The sequence below is a fragment of the Neodiprion fabricii genome, chromosome 2, assembly GCF_021155785.1.
Source record: "Neodiprion fabricii isolate iyNeoFabr1 chromosome 2, iyNeoFabr1.1, whole genome shotgun sequence".
NCBI classification, from domain to species: domain Eukaryota; kingdom Metazoa; phylum Arthropoda; class Insecta; order Hymenoptera; family Diprionidae; genus Neodiprion; species Neodiprion fabricii.
The window spans coordinates 3,136,047-3,156,980 of record NC_060240.1 but is presented as its reverse complement, the minus strand read 5'-3'; the positions used below and the strand labels follow the sequence as shown (position 1 = coordinate 3,156,980).

Genomic DNA, 20,934 nt, shown 5'->3' with positions numbered 1-20,934 from the left:
AAACTACCTAGCAGCGCTAAAAACTCCATAAAACAGAGACAGAGTTACTCACAAATTCGGCAGCGCAAAAGAGATAAATGATGGTTGACGGTACTGGGGAGTTAATTTCGGAACGCACCATTGGCTGCACAGAGTGGGATTGTTCTAGTTTTTAACCAATTCAGCAAAGGCGAAAAGCTAGGGAAAACATACTGAACGCAGCCAATTTAAACGCCGTCAGATCCACTATTACGGGTGTGAAATAAAATCCAGTATCTCTCTTGCACTTGATATGACCTCGCTGAATTTATCTCCTTCTAACGATTTATATCCAGAGATGCGGGCGAGACTCTTGCCAGCTTCAAAGCATCGTCGCGCCCTCTACCGAATTTCTAGATACAATTTAATTTTCTGATAAGACCAGACGGACACGGTTAAAAACCGGACGGAAGATACGGAATTGGGGAAACGGAGTAGATAATACAAATAAGATGTCTAATTTCAAAGAGGAGACGATATGGTCAAATATAGCATTACGAATATTAGTAAACACCGCATCGCACCCTTTAGAATATGCCAAAGTTTTGATACAGGTACGCCGACAATTACGGGGGTTGAATTGATTTCCTTTACAGGTTAACGCTGTTTTTCATACTCTACAAATCATCCTGCAAACAAATTAACCCTTATTGCAGATTGGCTACGAACCTATTCCACCTCGACCAACGATCACTGTTTTTGGCAAACCAGCGCTAGCACTGCCCAACATTTTCCAGTATGGTGTGTATCGCTGCAAATTATGATAACACACGTTTTGTTTATTTTATTATTTATACCATTCCAAATTGCATCAACCTAAGCCACTGATAACTTTTACAATCAATAATATCGGTCACCTACTGTTAGTCCCTAATTTAATTATTGTACCTTTGCAGTTAAGTACATCAAGACTGTTGATGGTTATGCTGGTTGTTATCGCGGACTCGTTCCCAAGCTCTGTGCAAATGCCATCAGTGCCCTTGCATTTCAGAAGACTTCTGAGAATATAACATTCGCTAACGAACCTGATAAGCAGATAGATGAAGATGATTTATCAGACAGTGAGAGGTACCGCTATATTTCAGAATATGTCATATTAAATCAGATCCTTGATACTTCTATGTATCTATTTTTTTCTGACGAGGTAATTGTTTTTCATAGGCGAATTAGGTGCATCAACGAACTTCTTCGAGACTTAGCCAGTAGAATAGCTGCCATTGTCGTTAGTCATCCCTTCGACGTAATTACACTCAGAATGATGGCACAGTTTGTTGGAGGTGAAACTAAGTATAAGTAAGTTCTAAGAGGATCAGCAACAAGCCTGAAAAACATAATCACAAAGCATTTTTACTACCAACGATAGTTCGTCAGCAATTCAGAATATTCGGTCATGTTTCCAACAAATACAACGACAAATTCATACGATGTTTTGTACATTTGGTCATCATTGAATTATTTTACAGTGGACTGGTGAGGTCTATAATTCAGATCTACAGACAGAACGGAATATCCGGCTACTTTGCTGGCTTGGTGCCGCGTCTAATTGGAAATATTGCATCGCTAATACTGGCTAGCACGGCTACCTACGCTATTAACAAGTACATTATTCAGGATAGAGAAATGCGAAGCTACACTGCAGCAAGCATGACGGTATATGTACCACCTTCTTCTTGATGAAAATAACTTAAAATCATCACAGTAGTGCACTTTAAATAAAATTTATATTTTCATGTTGCTCCGCAGTTTGTTGCAAGTGCCATAACGTACCCATTCTTGGTTGTTTCTCACTGTATGGCCGTAAATGATTGTGGGTAAGTAGGGATGATTTACATCGCATACCTATAGTATTACTGCTAATTAAATATAATCTTAGCCGTTTACAACAGTAAATACGGATTCGTTCAGTTTCATAACTACTTTTGTTATGATCAGATTGGCGGCTGGTTACCCACCGCAAATGCCGCTCTATGGAAGCTGGATACATTGTTGGGCTCACCTAGCTGCAAATAACCAGCTAAAACGTGGTAATAGCGTTTTATGGCGCTATTATACTGGACCATTTATAATTATAAATGGCACTGCGGTATATGTAAATAAGGATAATTTTCACTCATAAAATGTGCAGTGATAGATGTACTGGATATTGAAATGTCAGTAACATATTTTAAGAAAAATTATTCAGAACTGCCTGACATTGACTTGAAATTATTGTATAGTGAGGAATTTTGTGTATGTTATGCTGTAATGTTCATATATTTATTAGACAAATATATTAGGTATCTCTTTAAATCAACGATAACCATTTTATACAGTTGTTTTTGCCAGTTCTACAGTGTTAGGTCAAACCTGTATAAAATAGGAGCATTTCAAGTAAAGAGAGTCTATTAAAAATCTGTAGAAACTTAAACAAAATTTTTTGATACACAAAAGGAACAGTCTTAATAGAGATTTCTTAATTTTCGCGGCTCTTACTGATTGACCAATTTGTTTAAACGAGGGGCACGAGGAAATCGAAGGGATTTAAACTGAACAATTTCTTTTATTAAAAAAGCTTATCCTACTACTTTATTCAACATTTCTTCACTTAAACAAAATAATAATGTGAATGATACATTTTCTCGAGCAAAATATTTGTGTGTATATGTAATACAAATTTTGCATATTCTTTTCCTTCAATTTTATATTATTTCTTGTTAAATTTTCTTCTTCCAAGTGTCGAACAAAATTAGCGACAAGTCAATAATTAATTATATACTTTTTAAAGCATTCGGAAACATTAAATTCTTCTTTATACATAATGTATAACATATTTTTCTTCCTAGTTTAACGAGTAATTAATTGTAAGTAATAATTTATCGCCATACTCAAAAGCATTTTATTATAGGTATCTGGTTATATCTATATTCTATATACTAAACATTTATAAAAATTGGTTAATCTTTATTGCCTAAGCTTTTCAAAGTACAATATACAGTGGTTTGATAAGATTCACGTGGGTTAAATTTCTGTATGAAAATAATGAATTCGGAGATCAGAAAATGCGTAAAAAATACTAGAAGTTGTATAAAAACTAAATCATGGTCTAGTCGGAACGTTAATTAATGAAATTTCCCTACTGGTCGAGCCACGATTTCTTCTACGTTTATCTGTAAAAATATATAGCGACGAATATTGAGCAATGATTCTAAGATATGAACATACTAAAAAAGTACATACGTGAATCGATGAAAGACAATTTTTAATTAGGCAAAATAAAACGAAAAATCTTTTTTTTTACGATGTTTATGTAACTTTAAAATCAGATCTGACACTATCTTGCAGTTGTAACAACACAGTATTGATGCCAATATCGAATATATCGTAGAATATTGTTGTAATATGCAAGAATTGTGTGTTCATACATTACATATGTACATAAATGCATGAATTATCCGTACATATAATTGATATCGATGAATTAACATCAAAAGCTGAAATTTTAGGCCAAAAAAATTTCATGTACCTACCATGTTGTCTGTGAAACAGAATATTCTAGTAGCAGCGAAAAGCATTACCTGGCTAAATACTTGACAAACGTAAAAAGTGTGTGTTCTCAGTACGTCGATCTATTTTTAAAGACTCTATTAGAATGCTACCTTTTTTATTGTCTATTCAGAGCTTTCGATATGATAATTTGTTGACATCTTTGAATCCTAGGTGTCGGATATTTTTGGTTTTTGTGTTTTTTTTTATTCTGTACAGTGTTAATATCCGAAACATAATACATTTACGTTTAAAGTTTATAATCTTTCATGACAATCAGGAATAGAGCTCAATTGTACCGTCAAGGAAAAGAGTATACGACGGTATCGGGGTAGAAAAGAAACGATGAATATTCGCCGAGATACATGTACAAGAATTATCAACTACACTCCAGTATTGTATCTATATTAAATATGAGCTAGTACATGTGCAATTTTTGCAGTAAAACACGAGACTAATTTCTTAGTTTATTAACCGTGTCGACATAAAGATAGAGTCTTATACATTGATCTATTTATTGCTATTGCTATCAGAGAAGGATGAATTTATATTTCATAATATCTAACACATATTCAAATCGAATATCGAGTAATAATCAGCTGTTAATGGGTTTCACATAGTGACGAATCGGAACTGGTACAAAAAAAAAAGGAAACGAAACATACATACATATATATATATATATGTATATGTACATATGTACCTATTATTTACACGTATCTTTTGCTAACAAAATATCATAAGTTTATTCAATCGAAGAAGCGTAAAAAAGGCGCTTCAAACGGAAGTTAAAGTATTTCTGAGTAGTATCTACTTTTACCGTAGAGTAAGTATATTTGAATATTTTTTTATTTTCATTTTTTAAATAGTAGATATATGATTAATCTTTGAATTTATATCAGTATTACGATATTAATGCTTGCTGGCTTGGAAAATATTTTTTGAATTATTTTTTTACTCTGTTTTTTATATTAGCTTGTAACGGATAAAAAAAGAGTTAGAAGTAAATAAACCTACGTGTCTGTTTGCACAGATTCGTCTGTAACAGATTGAGTTGAAAGTATGCTTCTGCGCCAGACGATAACTACTGGAACTTTGAAGAAAAAACGCAAAACTAAATGATAAGTAAACCAGACAAGTATAAAAATAAAATATTAATTTGTAGAATCTATTACATCTTATCTAATTTCAGATCTAGTTCCTGTTTCATTACTCAGTGGCAAGAATGAACTTTAAATTGTTGGAAAACCATCTCTGTGGGGTACATTTTTCTAAAGTGGAGATTCTAAAATGCACTTTAAATGTATGCGATATAGTTAGTATTATTTAACATCATTCATATTGAATTTAAATTTTTTCTCTGCATTCTTTAATACATTTGATTCTTATTGCAATTTGATCGTATCAATTAACTTGCATTCACGTTTTGATCTGACTCTGACTGTCTCAATATAGTACACTGTAATTTCCATCCACACAGAATCATTGCGACGATTAGAACAGATTGTTAAATTTCAATATGCAGGCATAATATAATTCAAGGTAATTATTCACGCCGATTAGTCAATTTTATCCTGACTAAACTTTGGAACGTTGCAGTATAATGTTGTCACGATTCTTTCTCATGTAGCTATAAAATAATAATACTATAATAATATTTATTCAACAGTATCTCGCGATCGTCTATGTTACAATATATCCAATATCTTTTTCGTATTTCTAGTCTTTTTTTTTCCTTCCTTTTTGCTTTAATTTTCAATAATTTTAATATTCCAACGACACTATGTTCAATGTTATATACCATATATTATAGAACACTTAATATTAAGAACAAAGTTGGACAATTACGTTACTTCAAGTCCAGCTCAAGTTCTGGACTTTCCAAAGTAAAGGGTTTCAGATTTTCAACTATAGGCGTTTGATCAGGATCAACACGTATACGAATTTTATTAGTTTCTAACGATCGAGGCAGCGTACGAGGAAGATCATCTTTGTACGAAGCTGGGGATGGAGGTGTATACGGTACATAGATTCTTACAACGTCAGGACTTGGCTGATGAGGAGTTGCTCTCGGTGTAGGTAAGCCTCCGCTCCCCGAGCTACCATCTGAAACGTTGCTCTGAGTATCGAGGCTATTATCTAGGGCTTGGGAGCGAGTTGCCGAACTGAATACCGATAGATCCGCCGTCGATGTAACGGAAGTATCAGCTAACGAACGGCGCGATCCATTGGGTGAGCCTCCGTCATCCATGCTTGGGTCAAACGAAAACTTGCTTCCTGCAGAAAGGGACAATTCACCCATATTCAAATTAATGACCAAAAAAACATTTGTCAGCTTATCTTTGCTTTTTCTATCGTATTACACAAAGTTAATTGATCAAAGGCCATAACTTTATTGTTCAAGTCCATCAATTCAAGGAGGAATTTCAAGAGATCAGATATCATAATTATGCAGACATGAGATTTCTATGCTGAGCGTGTAAATCTGTTGTGCCAGGAGTGGAAATTAACCGATGGAGAAGGTTCTCGTGCGACAAATGATTATCCAATAATAGTGGAGGGATATGCGAATTGGGTAAAGTCATGCACCGTCCCTTGAATCTTCTTTTACTCTTCAATTTTACATCTGCTATCAAATGGATTAAACAGTTTAGTCCAAAGTGATAAGAATCGATATGAGAAAAGTAATATCAGCGTTGATTTGGTGCTGTGCTTTAGTGATAAAATAAACTGAGAGAAGGTAAACGTTTATATATTTACATGTTGAGAAGTAGTTTTTTGCCAATAATCAATATCTACGTTCGTTGCAGAATGGTTCTAACACAATTAGTGTTGAAGAAATAAAATAATATACGATAGTCAGAGTTTAAATGAAAGAAGAAAAAATAATTTTAAGTACCAAGTGATGATGGGAGACTTAATGAGCGATATTTCGACGTTTTAACACTAACTAAACGAAAGTATTCCTGCAAGGAGCACAACAAGAAAATAACACTGAGGTGAAAATGATAATGTAGGAAATTTGTGCAACTTAATAGGACATGCAAGGAAATTAAAACAGAAATTCTATTAAAGTGGATATTTCTTTGTTTATTATTATTGTTAACAATTAGATATTTATTACGAACTGAGTATAAATTACATAATAATGGAATAAAAGTAAACTGTAGGCTAATTAGGATATTAGGTAATTATAAAATCAAGTTCTATCGTAGCCATAAATGATGAGTATTTTACCAAAATTATTAACGTCTTTTAATTGTTTGTTTGCAAGAGAAACTTTAGAAAATAATGCGCATGCAAATATGCGTAGTATTCATGTTTACAATACGATGGAAGGTCTCGCTTTGAAAGACATATCTAACACTGAATAACGGATATCCATGCCTTAAATCTTCATACAAGTATTTATTCTTTGATTTGTTTTTTTTATGGCTATGTAGAATTGGTATGACTTTGAATACTGGAAAAAAAATTGATGTATACAGCCTTCCCATTTGGGATTTTAATTGGAGGCATAGCAGGAACCACATAAAATATGAAACAGGATTATTTTGTACCATTGGAAAAAAAAAAAACGACAACTAAAAACACACAAGAAAAAAACATTATACTACCTATGCATATTATTACGTAATAGAGTATTTTCAAGTTGTGTTTATTCAATACTACAGTCTGATTTGTCATTGCTTTTTCGAATATTTACACGTTACATAATAGTTTTGAGGACCGTTACGACAAAAATACCATGGTTTGCTAATTTTCATCACATCACCAATCAGACCCCCTCCCATTACATGTACAGTTCATAAAGAAAATAATTCGACACAATAATAATAGCCTACATATCTTCACTGCAGGAAAGTTTAGGTGTCTACAGGTGTTTAAGATTGCAAAAAGTGATCAAGTACATACTGACGAAGGAACGCACTTTGAAGTTACGATATTATGAAGCTGTTTTTTCTGCATGAAAATGTGTTGACCCATGCTAAGCTACAGTTTGATGTTACTTGAAAAATTATTCAGGTTTTTAAATATCTTCCAAATTGGACGATTGTACTTGTAACGTCTTTTTGTGACTATATTGGAAATATATGTATCAAATGTATGAAGTTTATCAAAGTTACAATCCACATATCGTGTTGATATATATATATATACTTATCTGTAAGTATGATAATACTGCGAGGATGGATTATTGATGAGTATGATATTTAAACCTTGACCTACGAGTTTGAGTGAAGATAGTTTCACAAAAGAAAAATGTTCAAGACTCGATGATTCGATTATATTAGTATGATAATTAGTAATCTGCCAACTAGAGGGCGATTAATTGAACAAAATGACATAATTTTTTTAGCGATGTTACTAAAATTGCTTCCAACATTAGGTCAAGTGACGATTTTACGTGATCATAAGAATAACGGAAACAGTGATAAGCTGGTTTGGATGTTCATATTCATCGAAAACTTATGATTATAATTGAAGTTACGAACTAGTAATTCTAATATAACAATGTTAAACATATATCGACTAGACAGTAAGCAAATCATATAGTTTGCCCATATCCACGTCATATTAATGATTAGAATAGCAAAAGAATTGGCTAAGAAAAAGTTTTTAGAAAGAAAATTTTAATATTATATTTCATGGCAAGAGGAAGCACGTTTGCGTGTTAAGAGATTTCAGCCCCGTAACATAGTAATGTGATTCATCACTTACTGAATACAATTATCTCTTAATTTACCTTTTTTACTACATATTCAATATGCATGAGTGTTACAGATACAGTATAAAGGAATTGTTATAGTAGTTTGTTAGTCAACAGAAAATTAAGTAATATGTTGAGTCACCAAGTTGGCAAGACGTGTAAAAAATAGGATAAGCCGTATCCTGGAATTTCTAACTAATAAAATTTAGATTCAATATTTCGAGCAACTTTATAGATATTACGTGTTTATTCTTTGTAAGAGACTTTTCTACTGTATGAACGTGTGGTTTCTATAATCTTGTATTATAAATGACCATTTCCTCATCTGAATCTAGATCATCGTCAGTCTCGTCTTCTCCGCTGGTACTACCACGCGTTGAGTAAATTATACTGGGATTGGTACTACTGTATATCACACTTTCACTGTCTGTAAACTCACCCCCAAGGCCACCGCAACCAGCAGGGTCAACCGGGGTTGAATTTTCTCTGGTTCCCTCTGAACTTGCAACGTCCCTACGCTGTGCCACAGACTCCCGCATGACATGTTGAGCTTCGCTAAACTCTTCACTCCTTCTCCCTACCTGGAAACGCAATCATCATTTAAGAATTTCAGTTACTGATAACATTCAACGTTACTGATAGGTATTAAAATTTTTTCTTCTAAATGATAAATATATTGACATTTTTTTTATATAAATAATTTATGTACAGTAAAGTAAAATGGCAGATGTCCTTGTCCAAATCTCACCTTGCTGGAAAAGGAGGGTTCTTTGAATATGCCAAATGGATGCCTTGGTAGTTCATGTGGCAGAGGTGGACCGGGGTAATCTAGTTTAGCTCGTTTTAGTTCCTCCATGTTGCGTTCCATAGCGTTGATTACTGTGTCATCATCAAAACCAAAGTTTTTTTCCAATTTCATCTGAAGGTAGCCACAAAATTCATCGAGACTTTCCATGGGCATCAGGTAACGTTTGTGAAGTTTCATTACTGAGTAGGCCATTGGTGGCAAAATACGGTCACCATCCAGTAAAAATACATCCCATATTCGAAGACCAAGACTGACCGGAGTCTGAACAAAAAAAAAATACAACATTAGTTTCTTCTCCAAAAGAAAGTTTCAAATCAGAACACGTTCCTTGTTATTGTGTAAATAAGGTCTTACCCTTTCTTGAAAAATAACAAAGAACCATTTCAGAGCATACAGTATAGAATCGCAGCCGCATTTATCAAGCTTGCGCTTAAGCTTCGGTAAAAATTTAGACATAATCTTATCGTGGTGTTCAATAAACCGATTTAGCTTCGGAAACCCATCGACGTAAAATCCTGCAATGAATAATACAAGATAATCATTGTTAAAGAACTCTGTTTGTGATGTTGCAACCGTATAGCACGAATGGAATAAACTAGTATCTCTTACCATGCATGCTGTACTTTTTGTCTGCAAGAAGTACAGATAGCCCCCAAAAAGCATCTTCTTCATTCATGTACAACAGCAGAAGGCCTGCCAATACAGACATACCCTGGCAGTAACCGACCTCCATGTTATACATGCTGTAAGCGGCTAAGACGTAGAACATGGATCTTTGTGTAATGCTATATCTTTCCCTAAAAAAATATTTCGAAAGAATAAATAATTATGCTATCCCGTTTTTTAATAATTGACTTACTGAATTTTTTTACCTGTAATTGATATGGTCTCTGTACTGTCTAGCGACGTCAGCATCAATTTGTCTTATTTCTGTGGACCACTGGCGAGCGAGCTGGAGCATCTCGTCATATTTTCCGGCATGCTGCTGCTTCAGATTTTGAACACCAAGAAGTTTAATCCATACTTGACCTCTGAGACTATTTGGAATGCCCTTGTATATCCTACGGCGTAATTTGTCGACAGTTGCGGGACTTTCCCATTGGCGTAGCATTTTTATCCATTTTTTTATCCTCTCCATTTCAACGTGCCGTAATTTAACTTCGTTCGGATCCACTTTCTGTGGTAACCGCTTGTCGCTGTAATAACAATACATGGATTAATGAATGTTCTGTTCACAGGTGGTAAAAGAAGGATGAAGATAAGACTGATATTTACTGTATGAATCCATATCTATCCGTTGTGTGATAAACTTCAAAGCCCGGATCTTCCCAAGGGTCAATTTGAGCTCCGCTTTCTCTACCTCGGTCATAGCAGCTGAAAATTCTATCCCGCTCTGCAGCTGACCGCTTCAATAATTCTTCCTCATTCATCCCACGTTAGAGTTGCGTTAAAAACTCTCACAAACATGCCGCCCTTGGTAATTATGTGCCGTGTCTCTTCGTACATTAAATATTGATCTGGAAGTAAGTTATAATCATACAGATGCAAATGTAAATTTGCGACATTAGTTCATCATCAGATTATTTCAACTAACAGGGAGATAATTGAGCAAGGCAAGCTTGGTGTCAACCTTAATCGCTGTCAAAATGATATTCATGTAATACTGAACAAAAAAAAATACGGTACGTAATGGGATTCAATATGTGACTTGGGGTCAAGATTGTTTTCAATGAAGGTGTTCACAATAAGCAGACGGAATAGTTGTACGGTTACAAAAATGATTTTTTGGCAATTTGACATATTGACAGAAAGTAAAAGGGTTATATACAATCTGTGTAAATATAGCAGTTTTATTTTGTCGATACAAGTGTGCGACTTACCATACAATAAGTAAAATTAGCTGAATACTATCAACATAATTATAACCAGCTACGACCTCTTAATTCTGATATTCATAATATTTTCGAAATATTTTCCTCTCCACAATCCCTCTTATTTTATAAAACCATCATCGACATTATTTCCTGCTGAACAGCAATTTCCTCGCCGCCCCCAATAATGTTCCTAAACCAACAAAATTAGGTACTCCGCATTTTAAACGGAATGATGCGTTCGAAAAAAATGACTACTTTCATCTTCGTCCGAAGGATGCGTTCCGAAAATAGCTGGCAGCGCTACAAACTCCCTAAGACAAAGGCAGAGCCAGTCACGAACTCGGCAGCGCGAAAGAGATAAAGGACTGTTGTCAGCATTGAGAGCTAATATCGGGACGTTTCCTAAGCTTCACTTTACTGCGCAAAATTTTACACAGGTTGCGTCTGTTGGTTTTCTACTCCGTGGCTACTTCGTTCGGTTCTAGGGATCTTCCAGGGGGCGGCATCGGGATATTTTTTATCTGGAAGCTGGTAACAACCCGGTTCACAGCCCGCCTATACACCGTGCCAGCCTATATCTACACGTATGTGACATGGATGTGTAGAGAGTTTGTGATTTGTGATAGAGGCAGTGGACTGCAAATAGAGGCTGGCTCGCGGTTACACGGAGAGTGCCGTAAAGAGGAAAATAATCGGCGAAAATGACAGCTCACGATCAAATGCGAGCTATGCTCGATCAACTGATGGGGACAGGACGAAACGGTGAGTTATTTTGCATAAAAAATTACGGGGGCATCGATTGAACAATCGTATAAATAAGCGTTCTTTGCCAACGCTGGAACAAGATGGTGACCTAGTGATATCGACCGCGACATAACATCAAGTGACTCGTGTATTGTTAATCAATTGGCCTAGATTCTAAAGAACCGCAATTATTCAATATTTTTAGGTGAGAATAACAAATTTCAAGTTAAATATTCGGATCCGAAGGTCTGCAAGAGCTTCCTCCTCGCCTGCTGCCCGCACGAGATACTTTCATCGACAGTGAGTATACTGTAGAAACAAAAATTCCTTTTCCTCCTCTTTTTTTAAAAATATTTTTGTTTACTCTCTTCTACTTCTTAAGTATTTTAATTAATATTATTACGCGACGTGACATTGTACTTCTTAAATACAGATTTAAAATGTGTACGCTATCGATGGAAGAGATCGGCACTTGTACTTCTTTCATAATAATCTTATTGAATAATAGTTCGATGCAATGTGAGCTCGTATCATAGATATGAATGTACTAAACGACATTTAGTCTCCAGCACACTTATAAATCAAGTTTCGTTACTGTGTAATAATTTTTCACAATGTTGATTTACAAGATATCTTATCATTTCCCATTAAATACAGACTCATCAGATTGTACTCAACCATTTACACTCTCATAACAATGATCGTGAAGTTTATGTCTATTTGTTATAGACAACTCATCCACATTCAGTATTTTGTTCCTATTTTTGCATTCAACTACAAGTAATAATGAATCCCATTTCCTTCGTGAAACAAATGTAAATGGCAGTAACATAACAATACAGTAATGTACTATGTCATCTTGAGACAAAACCGCTAATTACTGACAATTTACAACAATCCTGAAATCTTTCCTGTATAATTTTCATCATCTTTATTCATCAATTGATTGTTACGAAGTCTAGAAGTATGATAGCAAACACAGCTATGGTTTTACGCAGCAAATTTTGTTTCATTGACAGGCAATAGCTAAGTTTCCAATTGCATAGCTTCTAGACTTTGTTCGGCTGAATAATTTGATGTAAAAAATTTTCTAACTTTATTCAATACAGATAAGTCTGTTAGAGTATGTTCTTGTACCTAATATGCGTGAAAAAGTTGTAACACAAGTTGGTATGGGGCATTTGTGTTATTACTAGTTGTTAGGGTATTATATTTATATGTAAGAAAAAAACATTAAAAACAAACAACCCAATCACAAGAAGGTTACTGAATTCACTAATACCGATGCGACTGCAGTTCTATTTCCAGAGAGTCTGAAAAATGCAAAACCAATCCAATGTACAATATTGTTGCGAATATTGTCCAATCATATTGTTGTTTGTCTCACTATCACACGCGCGTTACTGTAAGTACTGAAAACAAAAGAAGACGTACGTATTACCATTGAGATATTTTACGTAATAAATAATAACTTAATTAAAAACTACCTATTCAAAGCCTCGGCCCAGTTGTGAGGCTGTGTGCCGGGGTTTAGAAATATATTTGCCCAAACCGCCAGAGGCCTGTTCACTTAGTTCGCTTTGGTGAGTAGTATTCATGAAAGGATTCTTGATATAATTATCATTTTGTCATGAATATATTCGTCAATAATGGATAATAGGCCAAAAGTTTTCTGTGAGTATGCGTGAACAAAGTAGTTTCCCTTTTTTTGGATTGGGGACAGGAAACGAAGGACAGATCTGTAAGTAAGGCTGTCTGAACTTACTAATTGCCCAAATTAGGATGAGCACAACATTCATTTGTTTCAATAATATTTTCATCAGTTTTAGATTGTGTAATATAGTATCGTGAAATGATGTCCTTTGCGATTACGATTTTTTGCATTAGGTTCTATTTTGACTAACAAGACTTTTTGATTAGAATATGTGATTGTTTTACTAAAGGATTTTGCTTCCGTTTGTAACGGTATGTCAATCTAGCTTTTGATTTTCTCAATTTCACACTTAATTTTGGCAATTTGTAACATGCGTGAAAGATCGAAGGAAGGACTCAATTATAGGCAGGATCGCACGACACAGCTGTTACAAAATTCCCCTCATCACCGGATGTACGTATTCAACTCGATTTCTAAATAAATAAAATGCAAATTATTCAAATCACTATTTTCATAATATTTCGTTTAATAGTTAACATAATAAGTTATTAAGTTGTGTCATAGAACAGAATATGTAAATTAAGGTGTGTGCTGATTGTAGCGTCGTTGCCATCGCATTGTCGCGTCAGGCGGAGAGGTGTTGCCGCTCTGTAAGTGAAATCAACAAAATATCTAACTATAGAAATTATATAAATATATGTGAAAGCATCAGTTCCTAAATGTATATTTTTTGATAGCGTATCTAGCAGTTTGACCGTTACGGAACACTGTGTTTGACCGGATCTTGATAAATTGAAAGACAGGCTCGCACTTAAATTAACTTAAAAAAAGTGAACTGACGAAAAAATAATAAAGATGGTAGACTTCCTGTAATTTTGTACAGACAAATATATCATTGTTACCGACGATCTTATTCATATGAAATGAGAAGTATGTAACAGTTCTTGGGATGGTGGTAATATTTAGGAATTGTCAAAGGGGAGTCTCACTTAAGAAGGTCATTAATTTATTATAATTTGTAAATCGCAGCGCATGGACTTGGGCGAATGCCCTCAGATTCACGACCTGGCTCTGCGGGCCGACTACGAAGCTGCACAGAAGAAAAGAGATCATTTTTATGACATCGACGTAAGTTAATAACGAGATATCTATTATACGAGGTTAAATGAAATAAAACTTCTGATCAAGATTTCAAGTTTAAACATTATTTCCGTAGCTTTTACTATTGCCAATAATATTACAAATTTACGTTTTAATTTTTTAATTTTTAATTAACGACTTACGTTTTCATTTCGTAGGCAATGGAACACCTTCAAAATTTCATTGCTGATTGTGACCGACGAACTGAACAAGCTAAGCAACGTCTTGCAGAGACTCAAGAAGAGTTGAGTGCAGAGGTTGCAGCAAAAGCTAACAACGTTCATGTTCTTGCGGAAGAAATTGGTAAAAAACTTGCCAAGGCAGAGCAGCTTGGCGAGGAAGGGTTTGTAGAAGAATCTATGAAGCTTATGGGTGAAATTGATGAGTTGAGAAAGAAAAAAAACGAGGCTGAACAAGAATACCGAAATAGCATGCCAGCTTCGAGCTACCAGCAGCAAAAATTAAGAGTCTGTGAAGTCTGCAGTGCATACCTTGGTATACATGACAACGATAGACGACTGGCCGATCACTTTGGTGGAAAACTCCATTTGGGCTTCATCAAGATAAGGGAAAAACTTGCCGAGCTTGAAAAAACTGTCGAGGATAGGCGCAAAGAAAAAAGAGAGACTATGATGGACAGGGACAGACAGCGGGACAGGGAACGTGAAGATCGGGACAGGGATCGAAGTCGTGGTGGGCTGAGTACTGGATACAGAGAACGCGATCGAGATCGCGATCGCGACCGCGAACGTGCCCGTCGGGATAGACGACGGTCAAGGTCCAGGAGCCGTAGCCGCGGCAAAAGGTAAGGAGGGTTGACTTAGGAAGTATTGCATTATTATCTGTTTCTGATGAACGAATAATTTGTGATGAAATGCAAAGGCCGAGCTGACAGTTGTTTTTTTTAAAGTTGAGCCTCGCAAGATGGCTCCTTTCTCGAAAACATCGTGATAATACTCGGGAAGCGTATTAACTGATGATATGATTTCTTTTCAATGTTTGATAAATTTGTATTTTGCGGTGTGACTAATTCGCTGTATGGGGAAAATACATGTTTCAGATCTAGACGTTCAAGGAGTGACAGCCGTGGGAGACGCTCACGTTCACACCGCAGTGGATCTAACGATCGTAAGAGATAAAACATTACATGGAGTCAGAAACTTACTCATACGACTTCATGAGCAAACGGACTTACTACATCTCGTAAATTAAAATGTTTAATGCAGTGGTTTTTGAAAAGTTCTATAATAGGGGAATAAATAAATAACATTTATAGATTATAAGGGGGCAAAGTAAACAATAATGAGTAAATTTATGATTGAAAATTAGCGTAAAAACATTCTCAGAACTAATTTGAACTTTTTAACGTTATGTGACATGGTCATCTTGTGTAGTAGATTATACGGGAATTTATAATAGTATGCTTTAATGTGTAAGGTATTGTTATAATTTTTAATAACTGAACATAAAATATCTGGCCTTAGTATTCTGTAGTTCTTAGAATGAATTTTAAATCAAATTCGTCACGTGTAAATATACATAGGTTCTATCTCAGTTCGCACATGCAAATTCATTGCATATTTATTATAATTTACTATGCAGTGTTGTTTACCTTCTAGAAACCCTAAATAAATAGATTTCATCAACAATCTGCATCGTCATTATCTCTTCCGCGAATATTTAAATGCAGAACTATTCAATAATCATAAGGAAAGTTAATCTTCGATGATTTGTACATTTCTGAACTTATCTCATGAACTTGAATGGTAATTTTGAGGAAGTTTTAAAATGTATAATTTTTTTTAAGCAAGAATCGTCATGACGTAATTACCCGTCTGAAATGCTATATCTAATTACTTTTATAAATTATATGACAAGACTTTGCATATATATGGCTCGAATACAGACCACCTTGAAAAATGCCAGAATCCAATAAGTCAGACGCATTTCTGGTGTATTTTTGCGAGGTGAAGACCAATGCGCTCAGTCTGATGATTACTTGGAAGTGTGAAAAAATGGTTCAATTGAAGAAGCGAGATGAAGTATCAGTTCGAGATATGAGAAAATAATTCAGCATGATTATTTTAATGCATTACATGTATTATAATTCTAAAACGATGCGAAGGAATTGGATTATTTTTCCATATCTCGAACAGCTTTCACAGAGCGTATAGACAAACTCTATAGAATACGCTGCGAGCAACGTGTCGAAAGTTGGAGCCCAGAAATGAAAGATTTCGTTCTCAATTTCTGTGCTGTTTGTCCTACGCTCTTTTTAATGTCTTTTTCGCATTCCTGAGAATCCGATCAGCAAAGAAAGAGTCCTGCGAAACAATTCTGAGACAAAAAGTTTCCGAGCTCTGAAAATCGCAAAAAAGCAAGGAAAGGCCCTTTGAATTTTTCGAGATGAACTTTGGCCGAATTTGAAAAGCAGATGTATTATTACTTCGATGCACTATATAGACGTGATTCTGCGAAAGAAATTGATTAAGCGCAGTCCCAATGTGCTGCGATCAACTGATGAAGAGTTACAGCCGAAAAACGGAGAATTTTACTCGCCATTACTCTCCTGTTGGTCCTACGCTCTTTTCGCTGCGTTTTCTGAGTTCCTAGGGGTCCAATTAGTGAGAGAATGGTCGTACAAATCGAATCTGAGACCAAAAATTTTTGGCTCCGAAAGTGAAAAAAAAGTAAGGCCCCTTTGCATTTTTGGCAAAAATTTGGTCGATTTTGAAAAGTGCTGGAATTAATTCTTTGATGTCCTATTCCGGCATAACTTTGCGCTAGGAATCGATTGGGCGCAGTTTCAATACGCTGCGAGCAACGAATCAAAAGTTACAGCCAAAAAACGAGAACCTGTGTTTTTGACATTTTTCAGCTGGTGCTCTTTCCTTCGTAATTTCTCTGCCGTTGGTCCTACGCTCTTTTCGCTGCGTTTTCTGAGTTCCTGGGGGTCCAATTAGTCAGAAAATGGTCGTACAAATCGAATCCGAGACCAAAAATTTTTGGCTCCGAAAATGAAAAAAAAGTAAGGCTAACCCCTTTGCATTTTTGGCAAAAATTTGGGCGATTTTGAAAAGTGCTGGAATTAATTCTTTGATGCCCTATTCCGGCATAACTTTGCGCTAGGAATCGATTGGGCGCAGTTTCAATACGCTGCGAGCAACGAATCAAAAGTAACAGCCAAAAAACGAGAACCTGTGTTTTTGACATTTTTCAGCTGGTGCTCTTTCCTTCGTAATTTCTCTGCCGTTGGTCCTACGCTCTTTTCGCTGCGTTTTCTGAGTTCCTGGGGGTCCAATTAGTCAGAAAATGGTCGTACAAATCGAATCTCAGACCAAAAATTTTTGGCTCCGAAAATGAAAAAAAAGTAAGGCTAACCCCTTTGCATTTTTGGCAAAAATTTGGGCGATTTTGAAAAGTGCTGGAATTAATTCTTTGATGCCCTATTCCGGCATAACTTTGCGAGAGGAATCGATTGGGCGCAGTTTCAATACGCTGCGAGCAACGAATCAAAAGTTACAGCCAAAAAACGAGAACCTGTGTTTTTGACATTTTTCAGCTGGTGCTCTTTCCTTCGTAATTTCTCTGCCGTTGGTCCTACGCTCTTTTCGCTGCGTTTTCTGAGTTCCTGGGGGTCCAATTAGTCAGAAAATGGTCGTACAAATCGAATCTGAGACCAAAAATTTTTGGCTCCGAAAATGAAAAAAAAGTAAGGCTAACCCCTTTGCATTTTTGGCAAAAATTTGGGCGATTTTGAAAAGTGCTGGAATTAATTCTTTGATGCCCTATTCCGGCATAACTTTGCGCTAGGAATCGATTGGGCGCAGTTTCAATACGCTGCGAGCAACGAATCAAAAGTTACAGCCAAAAAACGAGAACCTGTGTTTTTGACATTTTTCAGCTGGTGCTCTTTCCTTCGTAATTTCTCTGCCGTTGGTCCTACGCTCTTTTCGCTGCGTTTTCTGAGTTCCTGGGGGTCCAATTAGTCAGAAAATGGTCGTACAAATCGAATCTGAGACCAAAAATTTTTGGCTCCGAAAATGAAAAAAAAGTAAGGCCAACCCCTTTGCATTTTTGGCAAAAATTTGGTCGATTTTGAAAAGTGCTGGAATTAATTCTTTGATGCCCTATTCCGGCATAACTTTGCGCTAGGAATCGATTGGGCGCAGTTTCAATACGCTGCGAGCAACGAATCAAAAGTTACAGCCAAAAAACGAGAACCTGTGTTTTTGACATTTTTCAGCTGGTGCTCTTTCCTTCGTAATTTCTCTGCCGTTGGTCCTACGCTCTTTTCGCTGCGTTTTCTGAGTTCCTGGGGGTCCAATTAGTCAGAAAATGGTCGTACAAATCGAATCTGAGACCAAAAATTTTTGGCTCCGAAAATGAAAAAAAAGTAAGGCTAACCCCTTTGCATTTTTGGCAAAAATTTGGGCGATTTTGAAAAGTGCTGGAATTAATTCTTTGATGCCCTATTCCGGCATAACTTTGCGCTAGAAATCGATTGGGCGCAGTTTCAATACGCTGCGAGCAACGAATCAAAAGTTACAGCCAAAAAACGAGAACCTGTGTTTTTGACATTTTTCAGCTGGTGCTCTTTCCTTCGTAATTTCTCTGCCGTTGGTCCTACGCTCTTTTCGCTGCGTTTTCTGAGTTCCTGGGGGTCCAATTAGTGAGAAAATGGTCGTACAAATCGAATCTGAGACCAAAAATTTTTGGCTCCGAAAATGAAAAAAAAGTAAGGCCAACCCCTTTGCATTTTTGGCAAAAATTTGGGCGATTTTGAAAAGTGCTGGAATTAATTCTTTGATGCCCTATTCCGACATAACTTTGCGCTAGAAATCGATTGGGCGCAGTTTCAATACGCTGCGAGCAACGAATCAAAAGTTACAACCAAAAAACGAGAACCTGTGTTTTTGACATTTTTCAGCTGGTGCTCTTTCCTTCGTAATTTCTCTGCCGTTGGTCCTACGCTCTTTTCGCTGCGTTTTCTGAGTTCCTGGGGGTCCAATTAGTCAGAAAATGGTCGTACAAATCGAATCTGAGACCAAAAATTTTTGGCTCCGAAAATGAAAAAAAAGTAAGGCCAACCCCTTTGCATTTTTGGCAAAAATTTGGTCGATTTTGAAAAGTGCTGGAATTAATTCTTTGATGCCCTATTCCGGCATAACTTTGCGAGAGGAATCGATTGGGCGCAGTTTCAATACGCTGCGAGCAACGAATCAAAAGTTACAGCCAAAAAACGAGAACCTGTGTTTTTGACATTTTTCAGCTGGTGCTCTTTCCTTCGTAATTTCTCTGCCGTTGGTCCTACGCTCTTTTCGCTGCGTTTTCTGAGTTCCTGGGGGTCCAATTAGTCAGAAAATGGTCGTACAAATCGAATCTGAGACCAAAAATTTTTGGCTCCGAAAATGAAAAAAAAGTAAGGCTAACCCCTTTGCATTTTTGGCAAAAATTTGGGCGATTTTGAAAAGTGCTGGAATTAATTCTTTGATGCCCTATTCCGGCATAACTTTGCGCTAGGAATCGATTGGGCGCAGTTTCAATACGCTGCGAGCAACGAATCAAAAGTTACAGCCAAAAAACGAGAACCTGTGTTTTTGACATTTTTCAGCTGGTGCTCTTTCCTTCGTAATTTCTCTGCCGTTGGTCCTACGCTCTTTTCGCTGCGTTTTCTGAGTTCCTGGGGGTCCAATTAGTCAGAAAATGGTCGTACAAATCGAATCTGAGACCAAAAATTTTTGGCTCCGAAAATGAAAAAAAAGTAAGGCCAACCCCTTTGCATTTTTGGCAAAAATTTGGTCGATTTTGAAAAGTGCTGGAATTAATTCTTTGATGCCCTATTCCGGCATAACTTTGCGCTAGGAATCGATTGGGCGCAGTTTCAATACGCTGCGAGCAACGAATCAAAAGTTACAGCCAAAAAACGAGAACCTGTGTTTTTGACATTTTTCAGCTGGTGCTCTTTCCTTCGTAATTTCTCTGCCGTTGGTCCTACGCTCTTTTCGCTGCGTTTTCTGAGTTCCTGGGGGTCCAATTAGTCAGAAAATGGTCGTACAAATCGAATCTGAGACCAAAAATTTTTGGCTCCGAAAATGAAAAAAAAGTAAGGCTAACCCCTTTGCATTTTTGGCAAAAATTTGGGCGATTTTGAAAAGTGCTGGAATTAATTCTTTGATGCCCTATTCCGGCATAACTTTGCGCTAGAAATCGATTGGGCGCAGTTTCAATACGCTGCGAGCAACGAATCAAAAGTTACAGCCAAAAAACGAGAACCTGTGTTTTTGACATTTTTCAGCTGGTGCTCTTTCCTTCGTAATTTCTCTGCCGTTGGTCCTACGCTCTTTTCGCTGCGTTTTCTGAGTTCCTGGGGGTCCAATTAGTGAGAAAATGGTCGTACAAATCGAATCTGAGACCAAAAATTTTTGGCTCCGAAAATGAAAAAAAAGTAAGGCTAACCCCT

The 20,934-nt window shown here is 36.3% G+C and overlaps 3 protein-coding genes across 8 annotated transcripts; 2 read left to right on the top strand and 1 right to left on the bottom strand.

Moving 5' to 3' along the window:
* Positions 1-264: 264 nt before the first annotated feature.
* On the top strand, positions 265-4,212 carry LOC124175140 (mitochondrial carrier homolog 2-like). Its single transcript, XM_046555080.1, has 7 exons — positions 265-572; positions 675-759; positions 915-1,086; positions 1,180-1,311; positions 1,482-1,668; positions 1,762-1,829; positions 1,951-4,212. The coding sequence occupies exons 1-7, from the start codon at positions 471-473 to the stop codon at positions 2,132-2,134; spliced, it is 930 nt and encodes a 309-aa protein (XP_046411036.1). The 5' UTR covers positions 265-470; the 3' UTR covers positions 2,135-4,212.
* A 607-nt stretch (positions 4,213-4,819) lies between these two features.
* On the bottom strand, positions 4,820-11,114 carry LOC124175135 (USP6 N-terminal-like protein). 2 transcript variants are annotated; one of them, XM_046555071.1, is made up of 9 exons: positions 10,940-11,114; positions 10,335-10,576; positions 9,932-10,255; positions 9,669-9,856; positions 9,414-9,574; positions 9,000-9,320; positions 8,691-8,832; positions 5,714-5,817; positions 5,440-5,646 (listed from the first exon to the last, which is right to left on the bottom strand). In XM_046555071.1, the coding sequence occupies exons 2-9, from the start codon at positions 10,487-10,489 to the stop codon at positions 5,575-5,577; spliced, it is 1,467 nt and encodes a 488-aa protein (XP_046411027.1). In that variant the 5' UTR covers positions 10,490-10,576; positions 10,940-11,114; the 3' UTR covers positions 5,440-5,574. The 2 variants fall into 2 exon arrangements, with proteins under 2 accessions (XP_046411026.1, XP_046411027.1); XM_046555070.1 differs by having other exon boundaries at positions 4,820-5,817.
* A 398-nt stretch (positions 11,115-11,512) lies between these two features.
* Positions 11,513-16,120, top strand: LOC124175138 (putative RNA-binding protein Luc7-like 2). Of its 5 annotated transcripts, XM_046555076.1 has the most exons (7): positions 11,668-11,695; positions 11,883-11,977; positions 12,974-13,784; positions 13,933-13,981; positions 14,361-14,459; positions 14,630-15,276; positions 15,532-16,120. In XM_046555076.1, the coding sequence occupies exons 3-7, from the start codon at positions 13,702-13,704 to the stop codon at positions 15,608-15,610; spliced, it is 957 nt and encodes a 318-aa protein (XP_046411032.1). In that variant the 5' UTR covers positions 11,668-11,695; positions 11,883-11,977; positions 12,974-13,701; the 3' UTR covers positions 15,611-16,120. The 5 variants fall into 5 exon arrangements, with proteins under 5 accessions (XP_046411030.1, XP_046411032.1, XP_046411031.1 ...); XM_046555075.1 differs by lacking the exon at positions 11,668-11,695 and having other exon boundaries at positions 12,111-13,784; XM_046555074.1 differs by lacking the exons at positions 12,974-13,784; positions 13,933-13,981 and having other exon boundaries at positions 11,513-11,695.
* The last annotated feature ends 4,814 nt before the right edge of the window (positions 16,121-20,934 follow it).

What these genes read in the sequence shown, in the direction of transcription:
- LOC124175140 (XM_046555080.1), top strand. Translation starts at nt 471, where the DNA reads ATGTCTAATTTCAAAGAGGAGACGATATGGTCAAATATAGCATTACGA. An exon ending in ATGCCAAAGTTTTGATACAG is followed by an intron (nt 573 to 674) that starts GTACGCCGACAA and finishes CCCTTATTGCAG; the next exon opens with ATTGGCTACGAACCTATTCC. An exon ending in ATGGCCGTAAATGATTGTGG is followed by an intron (nt 1,830 to 1,950) that starts GTAAGTAGGGAT and finishes TGTTATGATCAG; the next exon opens with ATTGGCGGCTGGTTACCCAC.
- LOC124175135 (XM_046555070.1), bottom strand. Translation starts at nt 10,489, where the DNA reads ATGAATGAGGAAGAATTATTGAAGCGGTCAGCTGCAGAGCGGGATAGA. An exon ending in GATAGATATGGATTCATACA is followed by an intron (nt 10,256 to 10,334) that starts GTAAATATCAGT and finishes TTGTTATTACAG; the next exon opens with CGACAAGCGGTTACCACAGA. An exon ending in TTGTTATTTTTCAAGAAAGG is followed by an intron (nt 9,321 to 9,413) that starts GTAAGACCTTAT and finishes TTTTTTGTTCAG; the next exon opens with ACTCCGGTCAGTCTTGGTCT.
- LOC124175138 (XM_046555074.1), top strand. Translation starts at nt 11,635, where the DNA reads ATGACAGCTCACGATCAAATGCGAGCTATGCTCGATCAACTGATGGGG. An exon ending in ATCATTTTTATGACATCGAC is followed by an intron (nt 14,460 to 14,629) that starts GTAAGTTAATAA and finishes TTCATTTCGTAG; the next exon opens with GCAATGGAACACCTTCAAAA. An exon ending in AGCCGTAGCCGCGGCAAAAG is followed by an intron (nt 15,277 to 15,531) that starts GTAAGGAGGGTT and finishes TACATGTTTCAG; the next exon opens with ATCTAGACGTTCAAGGAGTG.